A 26,734-nucleotide genomic window follows, 5' to 3' on the forward strand; every position below is an offset into this window, starting at 1 on the left:
GAGGGCAACGGTTAAACCCCATTCATCGGTCAGGTTGTAGATTTGGGCACGTTAGTTGTAAACAGCCTAGGAAAGAGCTTCCTTGAATGCTGGCCTTCCTTGATGCTCAGCCCTACAGGAACAGGATGCCCGCATTGCACTTGGACTTTCCCATGGCCTTGACTGTGGGCCTCTGGTCCCTGGGTCTAGAAGGATTGTTGTTTATTGCCTTCTTCCCCTCCCCCCTCCCCATTTATAATGAACGTTCTGGGTAGCTTAGGGACATGCGTTTGGGCACTGTGTGAATCTTTTAGTCCCATCTGCTGGCCCTGAGCCCACATTGCACCATTGCCTCTGTCCTGACTGCTGCACGGAGGATGAGGCTACAGGACCTGGCCTTGCTCCGCCTCCCCAGGTCTCCCAGAAGCTACAGTTTTCATAGAAATGTAGAGATGGGTGGCCCTGTCCTAGAGGGACCCACACAAACTGAGCAGGATTACGGGGGGGGGGGGTAGTAATCAACTTCCTGATACATATGGCTCTGTGACCTAGAGGTTTTGTGGTACTCCGCCCCCGCCCCCTCCCCCGGCCAGGTAGTCAGGTGGGCTTCTGGGCAGTGGTGGTGTCATGGTGTGGAGGGAGGGGCTAGTGGGGTGCAGCCCACATTACCTGGACAGGTCTTTGCTAAGCTCTTTTGGGTTGGTGGTGGATACTAGTTTGGGGGTACCTCTTTAGTCCTCATGGTAACCAGGGAGTGGCTACTCTTACTACTCCGCTCCACCCTAGCCAGCTTTCTGAGGTGGGAACCCGCTGTCTGTGGCTGGCTTCCTGCAGGTGGCACAGTTGGGAAGTGGTCGTGCAAAGCGGAAGGCGGAAGGCATGTTGATGGTATACCCTTGCAGAGTGGTCTGACCTAGCTCTCTTTGTTTATGCTGAGCCAGAGAGGGGAGCCTCCAGGTGCATGTGGGAGGAGCCCAGCACAGCTGTGGCTCCTGTTCTTTCAGTGGTGGAGGATGTGATTAGCTCACAGGAGATCCTGCTGCTGGTCTCTGCTGTCATTTGACTCTCAGGCCCTCAGTTTCCTTCCCTGTCAGTAGGTGTGAAGCCTCTGTTTGGGGACACTGCACGGCCTCTGCTGAAGTGAGGCAGGCCTTCTGGCTTCCCTGCTTCTGTCTCCTCCCACTAGCCGCAGTTCCCACGACTACCCAGTGCAGGAAGCCATCTGGAGGGCTTATTTACCCTCCCCCAGACTCTCTGGCAGGAAGTCACCGGAAGGGCTGTCCCCAGGGGCCCCTGCTGGCCTGTGAGGACAACCAGTGGCTTAGGGTCTGTATTATGGAGTCCCCTGGTAGAGCGAGGCGGGCAGGGAGCCAGGAGAACAGAGCTAGGCAGGGCTGGAGCTGGGTATTTGGGCTGGAGTGGGGTTGAGCCAGTCATACAGGGGCAATCTGTCTATCTGTCCCCTCCGCACACACCCCTCCCCCACCCAGAGGAGGCCCAGTAGCCCCTGCGCCTGAGACTTAACAGGATACAGGCGAAAGGTCCTTGGACTCCAGCCCGGGGTGGTCTGTGCTGTGCGTGGGGTCTTGAGAACTTGTGGGGACTCTTTACTGTGTCTAGACCACCAGGTGGAGGTTGCGTGGGGGGAGGAGTGATTTAGGCACTGAAGAGATCTTACAGGAAGAGGATGTGGCCTTGGGAGGGAAGGGGCCCCTGGGAGTGAAAAGCTGACTTCTCAGACACTGGCCTGGGGGTAGAGGAGAGAGAAGCAGACAGATCTGGAGGCACAAATGGCACCAGTCCTTGTGGTTTGGGCCCTGTAGATTCTTCTTTGCTCCTTTCTCAGTCTTCCCAGAACTCCTGTCTGGTCATTCGCCTGGCTGGTTAGGCCTAGGGACCTGAGCTTCTGCCTTACAGGCCATGCATGTCCAGATGCCCTGGCATTTGTGGCAGCTCCACTGTCTAGTAGCTGGCCTCAGTGTGACTGACAGGGCCTGGGGACGGTTCCCACGGACACTGCCAGCTAGGCCTGCCCTGCCCCAGGAGGGACCTTGAACCCTGTGGGACCTGTGGCCTGGGTTCTTGGCAGTCTTGTGCCTGTCCTGGCTTCCCTCCTGCCCTGGGGAGTTGGGTGGGCCATGGGGTCACACATCCCTGCCCCAGCCAGCTATGGGGAGGTCAAGGTACAGCCTCCTTCTCCTCAGTTTCTCCCCTTCCCTTCCTCCCTTCCCAGTTGGGAAGGCTGTGGCTGAAGACCCTGTCCAAAGACCTAGATATGCTGGGAGTTCCCAGACAAGTACCCTCCGCGACTCTGTCCTGTGCTGAAGGAAGTGAACATGAGAACTTGGAGGGAGACTGGGCCAGTCTGGGTGGGAACAGAAGCTGTCCCTGGGCACAGTAGTGGCCATTGACTGTCCCAGGAGGGCCACTGGCAGGTTCAAAGCATCTGCTGTGTACACTGGGGACACCCCATCCTGTGATCCAGCCTCACACAACCCTGGCTGGGCTGAGAGTACCCCACCTCAGAGACTGTGGCAAGACTGGAAAAGGATCGTCTGTCTCCGCGAGGCCAGAGGGACAGAGTGGGGTCAACGCTGGCTCAGCTCATTAATCTTGCCTTCCCACGAGATACTCAGTGAATCTGAGACGAACTGGAAGTCCCAGCGGAATGGGCGGGAGTGTTTAAACCACAGCCAGCCCCAAGCGTGGCCAAGAAGCATGGGCATCGAGCTCAGTGGATAAGGTGTTAGCCTCTGGGCTAGGGAGTCTGGAGCCCTGGGTAAGGCTAACCCCACCTAGTGCCAGCCTGACTGGGACGGAGTCACGCTAACTATGATGCTTTCCTGGTATACCCCACTGATACCACAGTTTAGGGGATCTTCCCTCCACTTCTCCATTGGATTGCCAAGAAGCGGGTATTTGGGTGGACAGTGAGGCCGGTGTGGGGTCCTAGGCATGTGTGCAAGGCTAGAAGGCAACACTCAGAAAATCCGCAGGATATACCATGCAATCCTTAGGAGCATGGCAGTAGACGGATGGGTCCTGGTCCTCAAAGGTTCAGTGGACAGCAGTGGAGTACAGCCCAGGGAGGTCTGCAGAGGGTGTGTGCTTCCTCACCCTTCGCAGCATCTCAGCAGGTCCGTGACCAGTGTGCTTCCTAAAGGGTCCAGAGACATCGCTCAGGAAATCTTTGCCAGGGTGAGGCTGCATCCTTAGGGACCCTGGTGGGCCTCCAGAAGGAGGCAGCCAGGATGGAGATGCAAAAGAAGTCTGCTTGCCCCATGCCCTTCACCGGCCCTTTGTCATGTAGGAAACACCGCGTTTAGAAGTACTTGTTAATGCTTGCTCCCCACCAATGCCAGACCCCACGGAGCACTAACTAGAGACTGCTGAAGAGTCACCAGGCAGTCACAGAAAATGCCAGGGACCTCCTTGTCTAAGCTTTAGGGGCTAGCACAAGCTGTTGCTCACAGCCCGTGTAAGGAGGAATAGGCTCCCAGCAATTAGGGAACGGGGAGTGCCTGGGAACCTGTATGGTACCCATCGCTGCCCAAGTCTGATGTTGCAGTCTTGTGTTGGCACCCTGGTTCTGCCAGCTGCATTCTTACCTTGGTTTGCTTGGTCCTGTATACTCAGCTTCCTTGCTTTGTGTTCTGTACATGGGTGATTCTGTTTTTTTATTGACATGCGCTGTCTTCTAGGGGGACAATAGGCAGTCTTGGTGAGGGCTGGGGTTGGAGCCTTCCCTCTCTAGGGGTCCTGAGTGGTGACTTTAGGTTGTCCCTATCTTTGTTTTGGGCTCTGGGGTTGGGAGGTTTGTTGGAAAGGGACAAGCCTGCCAGCATCCCTTTTCTACTTCACTGGCCACAAGGTCCTGGCCAGGCCTGGTGTACCGGGTAGTAATCCCTGTCCTTCCTAGTTCTCACTGGGCACTTCCTGCACTTGTATATCTAGTGAACACCTACTGAGTGTGATGCTCAGAATCAGGTAGACAAGCACAGAACCTCAGTGGGGCTCTCGCTCAGTGGGGAGACCGAGTGACAGGCAAGAGCAGTGATCACAGGTCAGCCAATGGTGATGGATGGGTGTTAGCCCAAGAGTCCCCAGACCTGAGGTTCAGTGCTGAGGAGGAGACGTGGAGAAGCAGAGAGGGCCACTGACCAGCGAGGTCAGGGCAAAGGCCCAGAGGCAGCACCGTGCTTGGAAGTTTGCAGACCCAGCTGGGGAGGCAGGTGCAAAGGAGGTGAGCTGCGTGATGGGAGGGAGGCCAAGGCCAGAGGATAGTTGCAGGTTCTGGGGCCTTCCTTCCAGGTTGTAAGGGCAGCTGGAGGACTAAGCAGAGGAGGTCAGGTTCTGACTACAGTGTACCAGAGAAGACAGAAGACCTAGGAGACCCAGAGGGAGCTGCCAGACTTCAGTTTGTCCTGCCTCCAGAGGCCTGGCCCTCAGGCGGTTGACTTCGCATCTCACCTGTTCCCCTTCCCAGCTGGCCTCTGTCTGGAGCTGTGGCATCATCTTGTGCTGGACTCTGGGACCGTCCTGGATGAAGACCAGAGGACTGTTGGTGTCCATGGTGACTCTGAGAGCCGAGTGCTGGCCCAAGCTGACTCTCATATCTCACAGTGGACCCTCATTGCTGCCTTTGCTCCTTCTGCATCCCCCCATGGACACCCACCCTTTCGCTCTTCCGTTAACAAAAGTGTGGATTGTCTTGTTGGAGTGCATTTAATAGTCCCACAGTGAGCTGATCCTGGGGATGTCTACCCCACTACACAGTTGGGTAGACTCCATGAAGGCCTATGTGAGCAGACAGTGACCGGCACGTGTGGTGCTGACTGGCCAAGTCTCCTCTGTTTCCTCGTAACCCAATGTTCAGGATCCTTCAGCCGGAGACAGTCAGCTGCCAAACTCCACCAGGAACCAGCACTGTCTGCTACTGGTTCTGTCCAAATGAGCTCATTAACCAGCCCTGAGGTTTGCTTGACTTGTCCAAGTGTGTTGCAGCTTTTCCATGCGTAGACAAACATTTCCTGTCCTCAGGGGAGATAGCTGGACTCTCCTGAGGTCCCCGTGGCAAACCAGAGCTCCTACCTCCCCTCCCCTTAGTTTGCCTTGTGTCTCTTTAGTGGCAGCGGTCTGCACCTTCCCTTGCATGCTGCCACAATTTCACCAGACGTAGGAAAGGGGCTGACCAGGTGCCCCCTAGGTATGGACTGGTCTCTGTTATCTTGCCCCTGTTACCATGACCCACTTCCCTGCTCAGACTTATTTCCAGGCTTCATGGTCCCTCCTAGTGTGTCTGTCCCAGGGCTCCTGGACCCCAGCATCTCACAGAACAAATGGAGGCATGTTCCACCTCCCCTACCTTTGCACTGTTCAGCACTGTCCCGGTCTTGAGCTCAAAATAATGGAAGTGTTCTTCATCTGAGGACTAGATAAAACATGGTGTGTTCCTCCAGTGGACTATTACTCAGCTAATGGAAGGAGTAAAGATTTGGCATGGTAGACGAGAGATCTCGGAAGAAAAGATAGCACAGTGGTTTCATGTCAGATCCTTTTCTACTGAGAAGCCCAGGACAGGGAACCACAGATGAAGGCCTGGGGAAGAGGTGAATGAGTGCTTGTGGCTGCTCTCTGTGCTGCGCGGTGGTACCCAGAACCTCACACATTGTCTACCAGTACTTTGCCTTTGAGCCCCAACCCTCCTAAGTTTTTAAAGTCTTGCTGTGTACCGGAGACTGACCTTAGACTGGCAACAGTTCTCTAGCCTCACCTGCCTGAGTGCTAGGATTAAAAGCAAAATTCCCCTTCAATTTTTAGTTAATTTATTTACTCAATCATTGATTGACTAATTGATCAATTTATTGATTAAAACTTGCAGGAGTTGTTTTCCTCTTTCTACTATGGATCCTAGGGATTGAACTCAGGTCACCAGGTTTTGCAGCAAGCGTCTTTGTCTGCTGAGCCACCTCGCTGGCCCCCTGAGTGTTGTCATTACAGGTGTGTCCACCATACTTGGTTGCAGAGTTTCTGTCGTGATGCAGGTGTTCTTGAATTGGGGAAATGGCGATGACGGCCTAACACTGTGAACTAACAACCATGGCATTGAACACTTTTGTATCGTATGTGTGTAGGTATGCGCGCTGTGTGTGTGTGTGTGTGTGTGTGTGTGTGTGTGTGTGTGTGTGTGTGTGTAGGCCAGAGTGATCAGCCTTGAGTATAATGAGTCTTTCAGGAGTCATCCACCTTGTTTTCTGAGGCAGGGTCTCTCCCTGGCCCGGAGCTCATCAATTAGGCTAGGCTGGTTGACCAGAGAGCCCAGGATCTGCCTATCCCTGTCTTCCACATGCTAGGAAAACAAACACATGCTGCCCCACTTCTCACTGGATACTGGAGGTTGAAACTCAGATCTTCATGCTTGTGTGGCAAGCACATTCTTGATCGAACCATCTTCCAGGCCACCACCACCACCACCACCACCACCACCACCACCACCACCACCATCGTCATCATCATCATCATCAATAGCATCTTGCTGTCTTGGACAGCATCTTGGATTGGATTGATTTGAAACTTACTATGTAGCCCAGATTTGCCTCATACTCATGAGAATCCTCTTGCCTTGGCTTCCCAACTGCTGAGGTTAGAGATGAGCATCACCGTGCCTGGCATACCGTACCCAGAGGGAGGCTATCTACATGGTCAGCATGTGTCAGTTGTGGTGGCGCATGCCTGGAATCCTAGCACTTGGGAGCTGCAGGACAGCCTGTGCTAGCAAGACTTGCCTCAAACAGACAAACAAAAATAGTAAAATACAGTGGTGAATCCCATGTTATTGGATTTTATGGGAAAGGAGGCACTGAAAACAGCCTTGCCTAGGGGCTCGTGTTCAGGGGTTTGGGAAGGGACTGAGGTGCCTTTGGCTTTGCCTAGTGGTTGTGATAGGACTCAGTTAACTAAGGTTTGGTGCTAGGAACTGGGGTGCTGCCGTCCTTCTGCCTGAGGACCTTGGAATGAACACAGTGGGGAGTCTGGAACCATGAGGGGGACCTGTTCTTTGTCATTGTGATCAGTGCAGGTACTTGCTTCTGTATGTCTACCCTGTGGGTCCCCAGAGTCTAGCCATGACAAGAGCAGCTAGGGCTTGTGTCCCTAGCTCCTGGTCCCCAAGATGTCAACAATGTTGCTTCTACAAGTCTTTGCCTGGCTTTGCCATGGATCTCTGGGAGCCTCCGCAGAGTCTGGCTGATGTGTGAGTGGCTCAGCCACAGTGATGCCAAATAGAACAAAAGTCCCAGTTTACCCTGAGAGCCATTACTGGGGCACCAGGCTCTTCCTGTTCTATGATCCTGGGTCCGGAGCAAAAGTCCCAGCTTATGCTGAGAGTCATTATTAGGGCATCAGGTCCTGCTCTATGACCCTGGGGCTGGGAGCCCCCACAGTGCATTAACTCCCTATCTGCCTCAAACTTGTTGTTGGTGCCTCTGACCCACTCCTGCTGGGACCCATAGGAAGGAGGGCAGCCCAGGATGTGAGTGTTTCACCAAGAGTCCGCAGGTCCATCCCAGCAAGCCCAGCCTGCACTTGGTCCCCAGATGCCGAGTGGAATTTCCCTTCAATCCTGGGAGCTGGGAAGGTATTTATGTAGGGCATATAGGCGGTCTGGGTCTGGTATGTTCAGTGTTCATGCCCACCTCCCAGAGCTTGCTGAATGACCTACTCCTTCTATGCATGTGGAAAGTTGGTCCTATTGGCTTGGGCAAGGTGACCAGGCAGTGGCATGGGCAGCAGTGAGCCATGGCTAGTGCCTTCTTGCTGGGTATCAAGAGCGGGGTCTAGAGTGACCTAGTCTGATGTTGCTGCATTGTGCCTCTAGATCATTTCACCATACTTAAATTGGTGTCAGACGCATGCTGGAAAGCCTGTTGGCTGTCTCTCCCCTGAGGTCTCCATGTCCAGAATGAGGTTTCTGAGAAGTCCTGCAGGAAAAAAAAAGTTACTTAGACTGTTTCCTGAAGAACCCAGGAGGCATACCAACCTGAGTGTGGGTCCTCAGCCCTAGTGGGGACCTGCCCTAGAGTCAGAGCTCCAGGGATTCCACTCTCAGGGCTCAGGGAGAGTGGGGAGGGGGTCTGTTAGATCCTGGACACTGAAGGCATCTCCATCAGAACCAGGCTTCTAGAGCACCCATCTCACAGATGAGCAGACAGAACACAGAAAGGTAGAGGGTGCCACTCGATGTCACACAGCTCATACTTGGGTAGGCAGCAGGAAGCCAACTGGAGGTCCAAGCTGGTGATTCTCTGTGAGGACTAGGTTCTGCAGCCAGACGTCAGAGGCTAGGCAAGGCTGCGTGGCAGCTGGCAGAGTAAGTCCCCTGTCTGCAACCCCAGGGAACTTTAAGATGGGGCTAAAGGATAAGCCAAGTGCCTCAGTTTCTCCAAGTGTCATATGATGTCACAGGGGCTAGCCAGGCTAAAGAGAGGGAAATGATTTGGGGACAGGTAGAGCTCAGAAGAGGATGTACACTTGGGCCAGCCAATTGGCTCTGCCAGTGTGGCCTCCAGAAGTGGGGCTGCTGTGTGCTTGTGTTGGGTAATACATGTGCCTAGTGGCACCAATCTCCTGCTGTGAGCTCAGATTCACAGCAGCTGGAGACAGCCAGCAGCAGCCCATTGATGTGGTCACTTCATTGTCTCAGGGAGGAGGCCTGCTGCTTTGACGCCCATGTGCCTGGCATAGGCTTGACTTCTCTGGTGGCCTGTGAAGCCAGTGGGTGGACGGGAGACCAATAAACTGATGTTCCAAGGAGTTGTGTACAGGGTGGCTGAGGGAGTAAGGCCCCTAACACTTGCTTTGCACGTCAAGGATCTGTGGTGACCAGGTCTTCCACCTGTGTCCTGGGGCTCTCGTTTAGCTGGGCCTCTGCTGTCCCTCACACACTAACCCTTTGGTGGTGTCAGAACCGTGTCTTACTACCAGGCTAGCCCAGAAATAGCTGTGCCCTCTGTGGCCAGCCTGGCAATGCTGGAGCCCAGAGGCCTACGTGCGCCAGGCCAAGTCGGCTCACCGTGAAGGCCAGCTATTTTGGACATGGCCTCTTGAGGCCAGGTCAGAGCTCTTTCCCGCGGCTCCTTGGGCCCCTCTGACGTGCATCCCAGGGCCTTGGCATGTAGCCCTGACTCCCAACGTGATCTTCAACCCCCTCCCCCCTCCGTGCCCGTCTGACCCCAAGCCCTGAGCTCTGGGTGGGACTGAGGAGGAATCGCATGTAGCAGACCGTGGGTGAGGGATGGACTGTCTGAGCCTGCCATGCGTTAGTGGATTTGGCCACTGTAAGGAGAAAACACATAGGAAGTGATATACTGGGATGGCTCTGTGTGTATCTCAGTTTTCTCATTCAGAAAATGTGGTGATGAACGCCTTCCGGACCTCTTCTGAGATTTGGTGTGGTGTATATGACTACCACACAGAGAGGCTTTGTGGTTCTTTCAACTCATGGGTTTGGATAGTGGGCCCAGAGAGGAGCCAGCAGGGGGTGGATATGGCTTCTGAGCCAGACACTGGTTGGTTAATCCTCTGAACTATGAACCACTCAGATACCTCAGATACTTGAGTTCCCATTGGGCCGCAGTCTCTTCCTCTGTGGCCTGGGTATACGTATTTGTTGCCTGCCAGAGACTTCTGATAAGCTTCCTGCATGTGAACTTTATCCTGACATCCTGGAGGACCACAGCTTCTTGGGTAGCCTCCTGATTGGTCCTGCTGTAGAAGGCCAGGCTAGCTTAGGTTCCTACTTCCCAGGTGATTGGTGGAGGTGGGGGTGGAGATTGGATCCCCACCTAAGAACAAAATTCTCCATCTGTCTGTGGGCATGCTGAACAGGTTCGAAGCTGTTTTCAGGGTTGGGGTTGGCCATGAGGGAAGGGCCACATGGCCAGCTGTCTGCTGATGGTCCTGGAATTTTGACCCCTGGAGGAGGGTCCGAAGAAGAGTTGTAGCTTGTTCCTTGTGGCTTGGCACCTTGCAGGCAGGTAACTTTGCCCCTCACACGTTCTTGTCTCATGTGCCTTTTGTCACTGTGACAGCTCTCCAAAGTACAGGTTGGAGGTGGCCCGATTCCACAGGCATCCTGGCTGTGCAGGTAGTCTCAGTGTCTGGTGGGCCTCAGGCGGGGGCTATGTTGGACACTTAGTGAGGGTCTCTGTGACTGCTTGGCACCTCTGAATCAATAGGTGGGACTTACCTGGTAGCCAGTAAGACTAAAAAAGGGTATCCTTGGGCCAGGGACCCACTCAGCTCTTGTTCCCTCCTAGGGGTTGTGCCTATTGAAATCCACTGCACTTGGGCTGGAGAGATGGCTCAGCAATTAAGAGCACTGGTTGCTCTTCCAGAGGACCTGGGTTCAATTCCCAGCACCCACATGGCAGCTCACACTTGCTCGTGAATCCAGATCTGATGCCCTCACACAGACATGTGTGTAGGCAAAACACCAATGCACATAAAATAAAAATAAACATTGAAAAAATTAAAACAAAAGAAATCCACTGAATGGTTCCTTGTCTTTCTGGTGGGGGATTTTTTTGTGAGAGTGGGGTCCCTCCCTCAGGGGCTGTTAGCACCAAGTTAGTCCAAGAAAGTCTGTGCCCTTTGCGATGCTGTGTCCACTCATCGGTACTAGACTTTGGAGGCCTTGTAGCTTGGGTGGCACTATGCCAGTAGCTGGCACCAGCCTGGATGATTCCGAGGAGGGAAATGCCAAGACTGTGAAGAAATAAGTCTTATGAGGCTGTGGTGGGCTTTCAAACCTGTCCTCTCCCACTGGGATCCTGGACCTACAGAATTCCTGTCTCAGCATCTGGTATCCCAGAATCATCGGCTATGGCAGCCAGTGTCCCATTGAAGGAGCCCCAGGCTTTCCACATAGGGCAGTGTTGGGGTTACAGGGCTTCAGAACTGGGTTGGGTTCCCACTTGCCTGTCACAAGTGCGAATGCAGGTAATCCTCATGTGTGCGTGGACTGGGAGGCTGTGTATATAGATGGCACAATGGAAACCTGAGTCCAGTGTTCCCTGAAGAACAAAGCCAGGCTGCCCCAGGGAGGGAGGGGTCCAGGCCTTCACTGGGCTCTACCAGTGGACCTGGACTGCAGTATGGGTGACATTACGTCTCGGTGTGAAGCTCATGGCCATGTGGGGGCAGGCAGAGTGGAAGAGGGGCTGTTGGCTGAGGATAGGAAAACTTGGTAGGTTCTGCACAGCCCTGGAGACTCTGGTGGGTCCCGCTACTGCAGGATACTGGGTTTACTTCCCTGGCACAGACATCTGGTTGATTATCACTTTTTTTCCCAGAAATATGACTGTGCATGTCTTGTGTGTGCGTCTTTGAGTGTGCACATCTCTGTGTGGAGGCATGTGTGTATACACCTTTGTGTACATGTGTCTGTGTGTGCAGGTGTGTAGTACATTCCCACATGGAACATGTCTGTGTGTGTGTGTGTCCACACGTGTTAAGTGTTTTCCTTACATTGCCATGGTTGGAACAGTGTCCTGTTGGGGAGGGGAAAGTGACTGTCCTTGAGAGGCAGGAATAGCCCCTCCCTTGTTTATGGAGTTTCCATTTCCTGGGGAATGAATGAGGAGAGGGGGTTAGTGCTGCGCAGGAGGGAGCATGGATGAGCCCCTGGAGTGGCCCTGGGTAGGTTGGGTGTGCAGGCCTGGTCCACTATCCCCTTCCACTTCCTACTAGAGGAAATGTGGACCCCAGGAGGAACTGATGGGACATAGGGCCCAAGGCCAAACCCAGGCTATGGCTTGCTGGGGATATCTGGCCAGTGGTTTGGGTATGGGGATGCTCACTTGGAGAGTGGACGGAGACTCTATTTCTTGTCTGCACCAGGCAGGCCGCCCACCCCATTGGGCCATGATGACCTGCCGTCTACTCTCCAATGTCTCTGCTGTCACAGGCCCCCAGAGGTCTGCCTGCTTCCTCAACCCTGCTCAGTAATGAGAACTGTACCAGACAGTGACCCAAGTCCCTACCCTGTTTGGGCTGTCTATGACCTGCCATCTACCTTCTAATGCCTCTGCTGTCACAGGCCCCCAGAGGACTGCCTGCTCCCCCCACCCCTGCTCAGTAGTGAGAACTGCACCCGACTGTGATCCAAGTCCCTACCCTGTTTGAGCTGTCCCTGAGCTGCTGCCATATCAGGCCCCTGCCTCCCTCCACCCCTGACACGTATGGCAGTGATGAGATAAAAGTAGATGCCAGTGGAGGCTAAGCTGAGGACCAGGGTGGTGAGTGTTACTAGCTCTGTGTGGGTGGGTCCTTGGCGGAGGCCAGCGGGGTAGAAGAGCAGACTACAGAGGGAAGGGTGTTATCGCACATAGGGCGAGTGGGGAAGGGTGTCACCCTTATGGCCAGTGTGGTATCTTCCTGTAGGATTCAAGTTCTGTCTACTGTGAGGTACCGGGCCCTTCCCACTGTGGTACGACAGCTCAGTTGTAGGCCCATCCCTGTGTCCCCTGTTACTTCCATGCCAGCCACACCATCAGAAAGTGGGTCAGGACTACGGTAGGTGGCCATGTGCTGGTGTAGCCCTGGTGAAGCGCAGCCATGGGCACCCTTCTAAACCTGCAGCACAGAAGGGCCAGTGAGGTCCAGAGACTCCCCCCTCCACCCCAGTCAGCCATAGGATCTGTCTGATTATATGACTGTGGGTCCTCTCAGTGGCAGATGTCACTCTTAATTTCCACTGCTAACACGTGGTAGCCTGGTTTGTCATCTGTTATTATTTGGGGCCTGAAGGCCCTGTGAGGTTCTGAAAAGTCACTTCTTCTCATGCTGGTCATAGCAGTGTACAAAGTGACAGTCTCTGGACTCCAAGCGGTGGCTGGAGAATCTCTGAGGGGTGCCTGGAGGTGCATGGCAGATTAGGTGAAGTGGGCCCCCTGCCACTTCCGTCGGTTGCCCAGTAGGCCTTCTGGATGTGAAGCTTCTGAGTCTGTGGAATTGACACAATGGGAGATAGGAAGGAAGCCTGGGCTAGGACAAGGCAAGCAGGATGCAGGCAGTCCTATTCCTCTTTGTCTGTCTGTCTGGTCACATGTAAAATAGGAATCCTTAGTCTTGGATCTCAGGTGGGGCTTGTGTGTGCATTGGGGGAAAGATAAGGGCAGACTGTGAGCTGCCAGCTGCCAGCCAGGTAGACCTGGTACCTGCTGCTGTAGGAGGATGTGGTCCCCATATCCCTACCCTGGGAAGCGAGTTTGCCTGAACGCTGCCTTCCCAATTTCTTCTTTTTATGGTGATTCTGTCCAGCCCATGTTTGCCTGTGCTGTAACTCCCTGCCTGGTATCTTATGCTTCTTTCTGCAGACTCCATCCCTGTGATCTCTGGGAGTCGATTATGGCATTTGCTTCCCCATAACCCAGTACAACCATGGGGTCTGGAGACCAGAAGTGCTTTGTAGGTGCACATGTGACTGGGAGCTTGGGACACTGAGAGTGATTGGTGGCTTCCTGAAGAACGAGGCCCTAGCTCTGGGAGTGTCTGAGGCATTCAGAGGGAGAGAATAGGGTACCTGGAGGTGTGAATTCCATACCGTCCTTATCCTGTCACTGAAGGCCAGTCAGTTTTGTAGGCTATGGGAGTCGTGGGTGACGTGTGAGCTGTGGCAGGTGGGACATTTGATCGGACAGTTTAAGTCAAACTTTGAGGACAGCTGTGGTGGCTTGCTTGGCAGATGAACAGGTTCTGAGCCCTGGTGCTAATACGTGCTCTACGTGAAACACCAAGCTGCCCTTCCAATTGGACGTGCATGTCTGTTACCAACACCTTCCATGTTGCAAAGGAGTCCTTGATGGAGTCGGGAGGCCTGTGGACACCTGGGTCTCTCGAGTCCCCTCGATTGGCAGGGGCAGAATCTGTGACTGTTGTCCTTTGACGTAGATGGGTCTCTAGACAGAGCCCTGAGCCTCCTGGTGGTGCTTGGATGTTGTGAGGTAGGGACCAGATGACAATGTTGAGGGCATGTGGCCTTGGGGGACGTCCAGGTCCAAGTGGTCCTCTACTTACCGGAAGTAGACAGAAGTGGGAGCAGAGGCAGTGCTGTGCTCTGGGTGTGGCTACAACTTGGAGCTTTCTTATTTCTGATGACTTGGTAAGGGAGTTAAGTTGCTGTCTTCATCCTGCTCTATAGGTGAGGAAACTGAGTCACAGAGTTCCTGCTAGGGGTTACTCTGTAGGAGAGTAACTGCTGGCAGGAGCAGGAAGAGCCAGGAGCCATGACTCCAGGGCAGGGGGCATCGGTGTAGAACTACAGAGGGGATAGTGGGGTGAGCTGGCCCAGGGTGCTTCAGCTCTGAGCACGCGTCCTAGTGAGAGACGGCACTGGGAAAGCACCACCCAACTCTGTATGTGGCAGCCTGGGAAACTGAGGCACCCTGAGTCAGTAATGATGCCTGCCCATGGCACTGGCAACTCAGCTGGCTTCTCTGTCTCCATCCTGCTCAGCCCTGTGACTGGCACCCGGGGGTGCTCAGCATGCTTGTTACACTGATTGAGTGAGTGAATGAGTGAGTGAGTGAGTGAATGAATGAATGAATGCCTTCCCAGTTCCCATTGCTCCTGGGAAGGAGACCCAAGGTCTGTTTTAGTGTAGGGGAGGCCATGGGCTGTAAAAGACAAGACATGTGGCTCTCATGGGCTGAGCTCTTGGGAGGTGAAGGACAGAATAAGGGAAGGAAAGGGGTACCCTGTCAGCCATGACTGTCTGAGGCACCTCCTGGGAGGGTGGAACCTGATGTCCTCAGAGAGCATAGAGCTGAGGGTTAATTGTTGGGGGTCAGAGGTCCCAAGTTTTGAGACCTATGGTGCCTGGTGGCCGTCATGAATGATTACCTGGTCCCATTGGGTGCTGCCAGCCCTCAGGGGTGACAGTTCCAGCCTCTGGTCTGCAGTGGTGCAGGCAGGGCCAGTGCCTGACAATATGAGGGTGCCCATGGAGAGTGGGGGCCTGGGTCAGCTGATCACCACCATGCCCCACAGGGCACTGCTCAGTCTGAGCCTTGGTGGGGCCAGCAGGTGCCTGCCCACTGGGAACCCAGGTCTGTTTCCTCCCAGCTGTTTCCAGGTCACAGCCCAAGGGCTCCATGACATGCAGGGTACTGGCACCACCTTAGAAGGTGGCTTCCCTCTCTGGCAGTGCGTCCATTTATAGAGTTGGCCTTAGGCTCAGCAGGGGCTAGCACTGGCCTCAGGTGGCGCAGGGCAGATAATCAGCAACAGCACCAGGAGTGTGTCCATCTCCCTCTTGGGTCAGCTGCTCTGTGGCCCCTTCCCTGTCCACCTTGTCCTACAGAGCACCTGCCACTTGAGGCTCTCCCATGCCCCCCATGCTGTGCATGGTTTCAAGTAGCCCTTGAGGGACTAAGTTGGGGAAGCCCTACCTCCAAGGCAGGTGGTCAAGGTGGTTTCCTCTGGGAAGGCATGCAGCTGCCGTTAGGTGGCATAGGTATCCTCTCCTCTAAGGTTCCCTCAGACCTTGAGGGCTGAGGTCTCGTGATAGGTTCTGGACGGTTCCCCCATCTGGACCTCTGCCTAGAACGCTGGGTCATTTGTTCCTTCCATAAACAAATGGGAGCTTCTTGGTGCCAGGGCTGGGTGGGAGGTGGGGTGGGGGTGGGGTTGAGTGCTAGGCCCCTCCTCCCATTAGAGATGCCTTCCCTGGGGCTGGGCACATGACCAAGGGGGGATGGGGATGGCATGGGGCTAGGTGAATGTTTTTTGAGGGGTTACACCCTTAGAGTTGTGGGGCACAGGGATGCAAGAGCTTTGGGTGGCTTCCTAGGGACTGCTGTGGGTGGAGCCTGCTAGGGTCTCTCCTCTTCGCCCCTGAGATGGGCACTCTGGGAGGACTCCAAGAAGGCTCTGGCTGTGGTATATATAGACTTCTCCGAAAAGCTTGGGGCCCTGCCAGCTGTAGCAGGTGCCCCCAGGCCTAGCTAGAGGCCCCAGCTGCAGGGGTGGGGGGAGCGCTTGGGGCCCTGTTTGCAGCCCTGGCTGGTACAGAATCTCAGAAATTGTTGAGCCTGCCACTGACAAACCCTTTTCCACACATGGAAACAGATGGGCCACCAGAGGTGGTTTATCTGTGCCATCTCTCCCCCAGCCACCCGGGCTGGGGACCAGCAGGATCTCTGGGGGGCAATTCCCCAGGCGTGGTCCAGCTTCCTGGCTGGGTGACTTGGATGGTTTACTCAATTCCTCTGCTGGATGCTGGTGCCTTGGTGGGTGCAGGATCTGTGGTGAGGCTGGGAGCTGGTGGAACAGCTGAGATTATGATATTGTTCGTGTACTGGGTCTATTAGCATGGTATTTCCTGGGGATCTCACATGGCTGCCTTGCTTTCTGGGTCTAGCTGGATAGGGCTCCAGTGGGACCTTTCAGCCTGGACACTATCAGCCCTATTTACCTGGGTCAGTCAAGAGCGGGGGAATGGCAGATTCTGCTGGGCTAGGCTGGCTAATGTGACTGCTCTCTGGTAGTATGGGGTGGGGCATGCCTCTCTTGGCCCAGGTCCAGGCTTTCAGGGCCCATTCCTCTCCCTAGCACCAACTACTGATTGAAGGGCCAGGCCTCTGTCTGGGAGCCAGGCTTGGAGCTGGGTTCCCAGCAAGGCAAGGCCTCTAGGGATTCTGAGAACAGGAGTTTAACAAATTCTGCTCCAGAAGGCTTCCAGGGCGATGCAGCCGCTGGGGGCAGGTGTGGACTAACATCTGTCTCCATTCATGTGCTGGGGAGTACAGGGTTCCTGCCTGGGATGCCCCAGGAAAAACAGGACTCTGTCCTCTCGGTGGAGGCAGTGGAGCCTAGGAGAGGATCCTGCTGGGGAGTGCCCTGGAAGGCTGCAGTTGCCTTGGAGATAAACCAGTGTAGAGTCCGCTCCTGTCTGCTGTATGACTCCGGAGTGTGCCTAGGTTCAGTGCCTCAGTTTCCTCAGCTGTAGGCTGGGGGCGGGGGGAGTGGCTCCTAAGGTGAAGTGAGGACTAACGCCGGACACACAGTAGCTGCTCAGTAAATACATGCAAGGCTGGAGAGAAGGGAGGGGTCCTCCAGGCCAGTGGCCCTTCTGCATCTGCCTAGCAGGATGCAGAGAGGGGAAGGCAGGCGGATCCGCGGTGGTCCTACCCTTCCTCCTTCCTCTTCCTCTGCTGGCCGCGCCTTTGTTTGCCCGGCCGGCGCGCTATCTTTAGGCAGCAGGTGCGGGAGCCGCTGCGAGTCGGGTCGCCCGCCGGTCACCGCCCCCCACGTGACGCCGGGCGCTATAAATAGCTGGGCCGCGGGCGCCCAGCATCCGCCCGGAGCCGGCGCCGCTGCGGAGGGCGCGCGCGGGTCCCGGCCCGGCCGGCCGGCGCATGGAGGCGGCCGCACTCCTGTGGGCGCGGGTGAGCCGGGCTGCGGGCGGCGGGGATCCGGCCTCGAGGACACTCCCGGACCCTACCCCTTACTGGGATGGGCCCTATATGGGATGGCGGCTCCCTGGCGGGCTGGGTGGGAAGCCCCGCTGAGGTCCGGGAGCTGTGCGCCCTCAACACACCCTACCACGGGTTCTTGGGGTCCCCAGGCCATCCACGAGCATCCTTACCTGTTGTGACAGCGCAAAGCCCTGAACTGCGACCTCTGACTCCTAGTGTCACACAGGGTTCCATTTGGGTCCCTTCTAAAGCCAGATGCACTCCCCCTCCATCACTCGAGGGTGGAGCCTCTGTGAACCTCTCTGTGCCTTCTTTTTTTCCCCTGGGGTTCAAGTGTTCCTGATTATTAGTTGAGAAAACCTGTGTTGCTGGAGGGTGGGTGCTGGCCAGAGTCCAGAGAAGTCCTTCCACGCCCTTCTGGCCCATGTCCTCGTCTGGCAAACAGGGACAAAAATGGGTCTTGAAAAACAGGCCAGGTCTGGGAGCAGCAGAATGCTTAGGATACTGCTAGAGGAGGCTGGGATAGAGAAGGGCCGGTCAGAGAAACGTCCAGACCTTAGTCGGGTCCATAAGCATGAGGATGTGGTGGCTTGACTGAGTGCCTGGACCCACGATGGTGAGGCAAGGTGAGCTCTGACATCTGCTTTCACCCGGAGCTGCTGGGCTGGGGGATGTAGGTGGCTGAGGGGCCCATGAGCCTTGGGTCAGGTCTGCTAGAGTTGTGGAGAAGCCTCCTCCTTGTTCTCTGGACCTCTCAGTCCCATGAAGTGATATGTCAAGGGAAGGGCTCCTTTGGGGGGGGACAGCCACCATGTGGTTGAGCATGCTGTGGGCATGTTCCTTTGCCTTCCCTTGGGGGTGTGGCCCAGATTGCAGTGGCCTGTACAGCGAATTGTAAGATGCAGTCCAGCCTGGAGACACCACTGCCTGAATCCCTGACCTCCATCCCCTCAGGCCTGGGGCGAGCATTGTAGGTGGTTCAGGCTTCCTTGGCCCAGAAGACCAGCCTGGAACCATGGGTAGCAGAAGTAGACCATGACTGTTGGCTCTTAGGGCTTCACAGCCTCTCCGCTCTACTGCCGCGGATAGGTGCAGTCAGCCCTACAAGAGCCTGCCAGTGTTCTCTGGCTTCCTGGGGGCCTTGTCTTTTCTTCTGTACACATGAGGGTTTTGCAGTGTGCACACATGGGATGCCCCTCCCAGGAGGCCCAGGTGTTTGTGTCATAGCATGTAACTCTCCTTGCTTATACTCGGGCTAGTCGTGGCTCTGCGTGTGTAGGGCTGGCCAAAGCAGATCCCACAAAGGTGCCCCCCCCACAAGGGGCCCCCACAAAGTGTGCTGCCAAAATTATGGCAAGGATGAGCTGCGAGCTGAGGCACTGACCTGGCCTGGAGTACTGAGCTGTTACCAGATATAGAAGGTGGTGAGTGAGGAGCCTGTGTGCTGCCTGGCACAGCCGAGCCTTGGACGGTGGGGCCTGTGCTCACTGCTTGAGGCAAGAGTCTAGGGTCCTAGGCTAGGCCCTTCCAGCAGCCAGACTGAGCATCTTAGGGCCTGCTTTGCCTGGTGGGCAGCTGGAGAAGTGGGTGCCGGGGCAGAGGGAAGAGGTATGGGCAGAATTCTTCCAGGTGGGGGGCCTGGAGGGGCCTTCATTTGGGCAGAAGAATGATGGGTGGGGTGTGGGCTCAGGTTCAGGCTCTACACTGGATCATAGCCCAAGGGATTGTGGTGCCATCTTGTTCAACCCCTCACTGTGTAGGTAGGAACCAGGTCCAGAGAGGTCTGTGATGTGCCCAGGGTCTCCCAGGCCCTCCAGAGAGTGACAGGGGGCTAGCTGCTCTTTTGGGCCCTTGTAGCTAGTACATTTGGAGAGGGGAAGGATGGGGTGGAAGGGCTGATGCCCTCCAGTAGTGTCCTTCCCCCCCGGTCCCTGCCACAGTGTGACCCCCTGTTCTGTCATTACCTTGGCATGAGCCTGGCAGCTGGCCCTTTGGACTGTGGTATCTTGCGTGGCAGAATATCTTGTTTACCTCTAGCGCCTGGCAAGTCCCAGAAAGGGGTGGCTGTGGGTGGAGATTACAGAAAGCCTGAGGGGCAACAATTGAGGCCACTCATCCCCTGTTGCTCTGGCAGTACCCATTGTCTCCGAGACCTACCCTTGCAGAACGATCTGAACTTGTACATTGTGCTGTGGCTAGCAGTCCCAAGAGAAGGGCCCTGTCCTTATGGACTGTGAGGGGGGGACCAGGCTTGGTGGCCTGGTTTCTGTTGCTGTGGGTGTACGCTTGTGGGGTTCTCATTGCTCCTGGGGTGAGCCCTGATACCCTCTTCACCCTGTCTCGATGTCTGTGTGTGGTTATTCTATCACCCCAGGGGCCTAGGCAGCCCTGGCAGGAGCTGTCTGTTCTGTGTTTTCATATGGAGACTCTGAGGCCCAACAGGAACCTCCCATTTCTTTCTCCCCTCCCATAGACTGTGCCTTCTGAAGACCAGTGTGTGATTGATGGAGGAACTCCAGGAAGGCAGCTCTAACTACTGCCGTTCCCAACATTGTGGGTGCTGCTGCTGAGGAGGCCCGTGCCTCTCTGGCCCTCATCATTGCCCTTGCCTCCCAATGGCCTCTGCTACCAGGCCAGAGGCCAGCACTGCTGCCTGAGCCCGCTGCCCCTCTCCAGGACTTGCCGTTCCCTGATGGGGTAACGTGACAGACGCCCCGGATCACAGGCTGCCTGCCCACCACGGCCCAGGGCCGCCAGAGTTGGTTGAGTTCAAGTTGATTTTCTGTTTGGTCCTGAGTGCTGGGTCTAGACCAAAGGGGACTCTCCTCTACCCACCCATGCAGAGAGGGTGTCCCCAGCGACGGCCCCATAGAGGACAGTGTTCTGCGGCCAGAGTCACCAACTTGAAGTTCTCTTTGCTCAGTTTTTTTGGTTGTTGTTATTTTTATTTTTGCCTCTTTGTAACTACTCCACTCTGAGAGACAGGACTTTGGAGCTGTCCATCTTACTGGGAGAGGGGGTTTTCTTTCTTTTCCTTTTCTTTTTTAGAATTGGGTTTTGTTTTGGAATTATCAACCACGAGGCAGCTTTCCTCTCCTCTTCCCAAATATTTGCACAATATTTGTGCGGGGTGTGGGGACGAGGTTTTAAGAAGGTCTTTTCTTTATTTTTGGACAAGCACGGGGGTCTCACTGGACTTGGTGTGGGGGGTTGGGGGACCCCCCGTGCAGCCCTTGCTGGCTGGCCCTCTCTGGGTTCCCGGAGGAGGCATGGCTCGCATGAACCGGCCCGCGCCTGTGGAGGTGAGCTACCGAAACATGCGCTTCCTCATCACGCACAACCCCAGCAATGCCACCCTCAGCACTTTCATCGAGGTGAGTGGGCTGTCGTGGATGGGTGGGTGTCCTGGGTGGCTCAAGGGTGCTGGTGATCAGCTGGGTTTCCTGGAGGTCTGGCTGCATTCAGGCTTGTGGGCACGGGGCATTGGCTAGGCTATGGTCGTCCAGACCCTGGGTGACATGGGCCTCTTTGGAAACTGAGCAAGAAAGAGGTTGGTGGGATGAGGGCTGATGGGGAAATGCCCTGGAGACAGGCAGATGGAAGATGGGCTGGAAGGGCTACCTCATGGCTAGTCCAGCCCACAGGCTCAGGCTCCAGGGATTCTTGGGGGAAGGAAACGACCTCTGCAGCTAAGCGGTGACATGTGGGGAGTCTACCCGTGTCTGTCGTAGCCACCCTCACTCCACCTCCAGCGTTTTTTCAGAGTCTGTGTGGGGAGTAGAGCTGGAGACTGTCAGCATGGCCTCCCTGGGGCCCTATGCAAGGCTCCTGCTGCAGACCTGGAATTGCTCTCAGAGAGTCTGACGCTGAGTGCTGGGTAGTTTGTGGAATGGACTTTTGTGATTTTAGGTTCTTAGTCCTCCTCTGTGGCATGGGCTTGTGGACATCAAAACAGGAAAGAATGAATAGAGGAAGGCAATGGACACCCTATGTCAGGGAACCTGGGCCCTGGACACCTAGCTGGGTGCTACGCCAGGGAAGATGGCCCCTCTTACTGTTGAGAACCTTGAGATAACAGCAGAGGGGGAGAAAGCACCATGAGTGACCAGGACCAAGGGCGCAGTGTGTGACCTGCATGAAGTTCTGTGTGTGATGAGGATGAAGGCTTAGTGACCAGAATGAAGGAAAAGGGTAGGGGTATGAGGAGGATCAGGGCTCAGCATGTTCCTGGGATGAGGGAGGGTTTGTTGTGTGACCAGGATGAGAGCTCAGTTTGTGACCAGCACGAGGGCTTCCTGACCAGGATAAAGGCTCAGTGTCTGACTAGGGTCAGGGGTCAGACTGGAAGCAGGGTGAGGACTCAGCGTGTGACCAGGATGAGGTTCTACTTTCAGAGCCTACCCCTCTTGCAGCTGAGGTGTCGAGTTGATAGCTGAGTTAATAGCAGGACCCAAGGAGAGACTAGAAAAAAAGTACTGAGCAACCAGGATAGGGGCTCAGCGTGTGATCAGGATGAGACCAGCAAGTGAGAAGAATCGAGGCTCAGTATATGCTAAGGTCAGGGGTCAGAGTGTAAGCGTGATGAGGGTTCAAGGTGTGAGTAGGGTTGGGACCGAGTCCTGAGCTGGATGGTAGCTTTCTCCTTCATGGACTCTGCAACGTCCCCATGGTCTCTGAGGCTCCCATAGTCTCTGAAGTCGATGCTCCCCCGTTTTCCTTGCGCTCTCAGAATAGTAGGGTCCTGGCCTTGCTGTGTCTGGTGTTCCCATCTCATGGCCAGCAAGACCCAGTCATACCTCACCATTCCCAAAATACCCACTGGAAGCAGGTAGGTGGGGGCTGGCCCTGCTTGTGTCTCTGGGTATAAATACCCCATGTTGGCTGTGAGCTGCATGAACTTTCCTCTGAAGGGATGGGGCTTCCCCAGTGGTGTGTGGTGCCACCCTGCTGACTCTGAGTCTCCAGCCCCTGAGGTTTGCTTGCTGGAGACTCCAAAGGGCCTTTGTGGAACACACTCATGCAGCCCAGGAAGGGCGGGCTGTGCAGATGCAAGGGGGCTCCCTGAGGCCTGGGCCACCCTTCTGAGGACTGAGTGACTTAATTGGAGAGCGAGGCCTTGCTGCTGAGACCTTTTGCCCTGGGTGCTGCAGCGGTGTGAGGGACAAGACAGGGCTGAAATCATGGTGGTTGAACATGTTAGTGAATACAGGTGGGCTCCTTAGCGTCTCCACGTTGGACAGGGTCAGGTGACCCGGAAGCACCAGCAGAGGTTACTCTGCCAGTCACTAAGCCTTCAGGCCTACCTGCTGGTTTATGAAGTCTGCTTGTCTCAGAGGCTTCGGGGCTCCAGAGGGGCAGGCAGACCTTTGGGGACTCAGCATGGGCAGAGCTCTAGGCTGAAATCTGAACCACCCGGTGTTTTCCCTCTTCCTACCCCAGGACCTGAAGAAGTATGGGGCTACCACCGTGGTGCGTGTGTGCGAAGTGACCTACGATAAGACCCCTCTGGAGAAGGACGGCATCACCGTTGTGGTGAGGGACATGTAGCTCTGGGCACTGTGACTGTCTGGACAGTAGATTTGGGGCTCTTCACTGTGAGGCTGGGTCCTCTGCTGCTGCCTGATGCATCCTGGGCTCTCTGCCTGGGCTGGTGTTCGGGGCAGATGACTGACAGAGTCGTCTCCACGGCACCTACCTTCCCAGACTATCCCCCGAGGTCAGATTGCACATGGTCAGTGCTCTTGGCTGTAGTTTCTAAACACCTGGCTTGTCTGTGTTGGGGCCTGTGGGTCCTCTTAGGTGCTCCGAGTCCATTGGCAGCCTGTAGCATCTGTGTGGTTTCTTTTCAGAGCAATTGAGCTTGGAGTCAGATATTCTCTGAGACCACAGCTAGAAGTAGGAGGGCGCACATGAGGAGAGGTCTTTCCCTAATGGTGCTGCCTCCCCACCTGCACTGTGGATTGGGGTTGGGCCTTGCTGGCTCTGGCTGGTTAAGATGGAGACCCTCTTGTACAGATAGGTAGGGCTCAGCAGGTGCTTGCCTGGCTTCCCTGCGGCTTCCGGGGCCCTCTGTTCAGCCTCTCATCGCCTGCCTTGTGGGAGCCTGTCTCCTGGCAGCCGTGAGTCCCAGGAGACCATGTGCAGAGGCCATGGGTAGGGATCCTAGCTGCTGTTTCCTTGGCGTCCTGACCCTGGGGGCTGAGTGGCGGAGGGGTAGCCTTGTAGAACTGGTTGTGGTGTTTGGAGGCTCAGAGCAGAGCCAGTTTCTGGGCATAAGGCCTCTCTTCCCGGTGTGGAGCCTGGATGAGTCAGGCCTCGTGCAACAGACCCAGACTGACTGTGCTGAGGCCTTGGTGTCCTGCCCTCCACACCAGAGTGACCCTGGGCTACTCCTCTGTGAGGACCGTGTGTTGACGGGGTCTCATATCCACTGCATGGCAGTTTGTAGAGGAGGGAGGAGGTTGGGGTCACCCAGGCCTGGGAGGAATTCCTGCCGTGGACTCTTTCCTGCTGTGAGATCCTACAGGCTGTTTTGACCCTCAAGGGCCTCCCATAGTGTGGGTGTTTAGGGGAGTGTGAGACAAAGGCCTGTCAGCATCTCAGTATGAGGTTCCCCAGCTGATCTCCCTTTCTTAGGAGAGACTTGGGTTAGACTTAGGACAGCCACATAAGCTGGTGACCTCCAGGAGCTGCCGAGAGGTAGAGAGACCCCAAGAGCTACCCTCCATCAACTAGCTCCTGCAGACCCATGCTGGTTCTCCCTGGAACCAATGGGTCCAAGTCTGGACCCATAGGTGATGGGTCTCACCTCTATCTTCTCCACACTATGCCCTGGCATACCCTGGGCTGGAGCTTTCTCCATGTGGGCCCGCCTCCTCCTCCTTCCTAGAACCCTGAGGGACAGGGGAAGGAAAGCTAACATCCATAGGGCAAGTCCTTAAGCATCTTCCTCCATAGGACTGGCCCTTTGATGACGGGGCGCCCCCTCCTGGCAAGGTGGTGGAGGACTGGCTGAGCCTGCTGAAGGCCAAGTTCTACAATGACCCGGGCAGCTGCGTGGCTGTGCACTGTGTGGCGGGTCTGGGAAGGTGAGTGATGGGTGGTGCTCCCGACCCCGTTGCCGCTGGGAGCTCAACTTGTGCTTCTGTGATCTGACTTCATTGTTTTGTGAGTTTGGATGTGGGCCATATCCACTTGACCTTTTTAAGTCCCCGGGTTCCCAGGCAAGTCCTTTCCCAGCCTGGCAGGATCCACTAGGATCCAGTCACTGCGCCTCATGCAGCAAAAGAGCTGCTGCGGAGACATACTGGTCACCCAGGCCTGACCCCTGTTTGAGGAGAAACAGCTGCCCACACTAGCTGGAAATGACCCAGGCGAGGGAGCATCCCCGATGCTCCTATTGCAGGAGGACTGGAGGGCAGGCTCAATAGCCAGTATGCTCGTAGCTCTTGTTCTAGGAGTTTAGGCCCAGAGAGGTTGTCTACATCGCCCCAGGTTGTACAGGAGGGACAAGGGGAACCAGACTAGAGCAGCTAGTTGAGCTGTTTGGAGTCTGTATCCTCCATGGGCAAGCAGAGGGACTTGGGGGGTAATCAGGCTCTCACATGTCCACCTTTGTCAGGTGGCCCGAGGCAGGGGCGAGATGGGGTATGGGGTCTCAGATAACCTCAGCTCTGCTTGTTCCCGCAGGGCTCCAGTGCTCGTGGCTCTTGCCCTTATTGAGAGCGGGATGAAGTATGAGGATGCCATCCAGTTCATCCGACAGTGAGTAGCAGGGGGTGGGGATGGCACATAGGGCTCTATGATGGATCTCGGCAGCTGGGCGGGGCTTAGGCTGCTGGCCTCTCCTGCCCCTCATCTCTTCTGTAGCTAGGTCCCTCCTCTCTGCCCTTTCTGGCTGCTCCCAAGCTGGTACCTCCTTGTGGTATGGTAGACTTCCTGGAGGACCTGTCTTTTTGATCTTCCAGGCAAGGACTGAACAGTTGATGCTGCAGCCCTAGCCTGTGGTGTGCGTGTGCGGGTGTGTGTGTGTGTGTGTGTGTGTGCCATAACCACTGTGGATATGTGGACGGCTTTGTGCTGCCTGAAATAGGCACAGCCATCTCTTCTCCCTGGGCAGGCCCTGTAAGACTGTAGCAGTATGGGCCTACTAGCCTGCATGCATCCTTAGGGGAGCCTGGACTATACAGATGGCTATGCAACCTAAAGAGCTATGCTTAACACAGGCACACAGCTCTCTGTACCTTGGTACAGCACTGTGGCTAGCTAGCCTAGCCGGCTAGCTAGGGTGAGATGTGCCCCCAGCCTTTCCAAGCCCAGCAACCCCAGCCTCTCCCAGAGCCCCAGCTTAGCCTACTTCCTGTGGGTCTATCCACTTCAGTTCCCCCAGAGTCCCACGGGGTCTGAAGTTTCCTGAGGGAAATCAAGGTGTCCAAGGCAGGCTTACTGACCCTCCGTCCCTGTCTGCAGGAAGCGCCGTGGGGCCATCAACAGCAAGCAGCTCACCTACTTGGAGAAGTACCGGCCTAAGCAGAGACTGCGGTTCAAAGACCCACACACGCACAAGACTAGATGCTGTGTCATGTAGCTCAGGCCCTGGCCCTGTCCACCCGTTACTCCCGTGCCTCAGTGTGTCTGTGTCTAAGGAGCCCAGTGGCCGTGCGTGTTCCTGCTCTGTCCCCGTCTGTGCCCACGGCTGTCCCTGGACCTCCGGCCAGTTCTGTCCAGCCCCTCCACCCCCTGCCCAGGCCTTTCCCTGGCCTGTGGACCACAGGTGGGTGTTTTTAACCACTGGGCCCAGGGCTTCAGCGGCGCTGCCCTCACCCTAACCTGTTTTCAGCACCTTTTGTTACCAGATCCTGGGCCTTCAGGTGCTCTGGACTCTCAAGGCAATAAATCAGGAGCTGTGGACGTGCGTGAGGAGTGGTGCAGAGCCGGGGAATGGGGTCTGAATCTTGGGAGGCCATGTGCCCCCTCTGTGGTCCTGTGAGGTGTTGCTGCTGTGTGCCTCCCTAGCACCCTCTGGTGGCCATGCGGCGCTCCGCATCCTGCCTTGTCTCGACAAGTTCTTGACATTTCATCGGAATTGGTGACCGTTTGGGGGTTGGAACATTAGAAGGTGAGGCTGAATCATCTCTGTAGGACAGAGTAGGGTTCACTTGGAACTTTCAGTAGCCTCCACTCCCCTGCCCCATGCAACCTGTGAGATTTGACCACAGTGGCCACCAGCCTGGGAAATGATTTCCACTGTTCAGAGGAGGAGGAGGGCGGGGCATCAG

The 26,734-nt window shown here is 55.7% G+C and overlaps 1 protein-coding gene across 3 annotated transcripts in view; it reads left to right on the forward strand.

Annotated features, from left to right (window-relative positions):
• The window catches only part of Ptp4a3 (protein tyrosine phosphatase 4A3), a 32,842-nt gene extending 6,476 nt beyond the window's left edge, over positions 1-26,366 (forward strand). For 2 of the 3 annotated variants that reach the window (XM_038344023.2, XM_038344024.2), the window contains 5 exons: positions 19,930-20,830; positions 22,896-22,988; positions 24,414-24,544; positions 25,146-25,220; positions 25,926-26,366. In XM_038344023.2, coding sequence (XP_038199951.1) covers positions 20,726-20,830; positions 22,896-22,988; positions 24,414-24,544; positions 25,146-25,220; positions 25,926-26,043 — 522 coding nt within the window. In that variant the 5' untranslated portion in view covers positions 19,930-20,725 and the 3' untranslated portion in view covers positions 26,044-26,366. Of the gene's footprint in view, positions 1-17,344; positions 17,427-19,929; positions 20,831-22,895; positions 22,989-24,413; positions 24,545-25,145; positions 25,221-25,925 lie in introns of those variants that run through there. The other variant, XM_038344022.2, reaches the window with a different exon arrangement.
• The last annotated feature ends 368 nt before the right edge of the window (positions 26,367-26,734 follow it).

This window comes from Arvicola amphibius, chromosome 9, assembly GCF_903992535.2.
Source record: "Arvicola amphibius chromosome 9, mArvAmp1.2, whole genome shotgun sequence".
Classification (NCBI taxonomy): Eukaryota; Metazoa; Chordata; class Mammalia; order Rodentia; family Cricetidae; genus Arvicola; species Arvicola amphibius.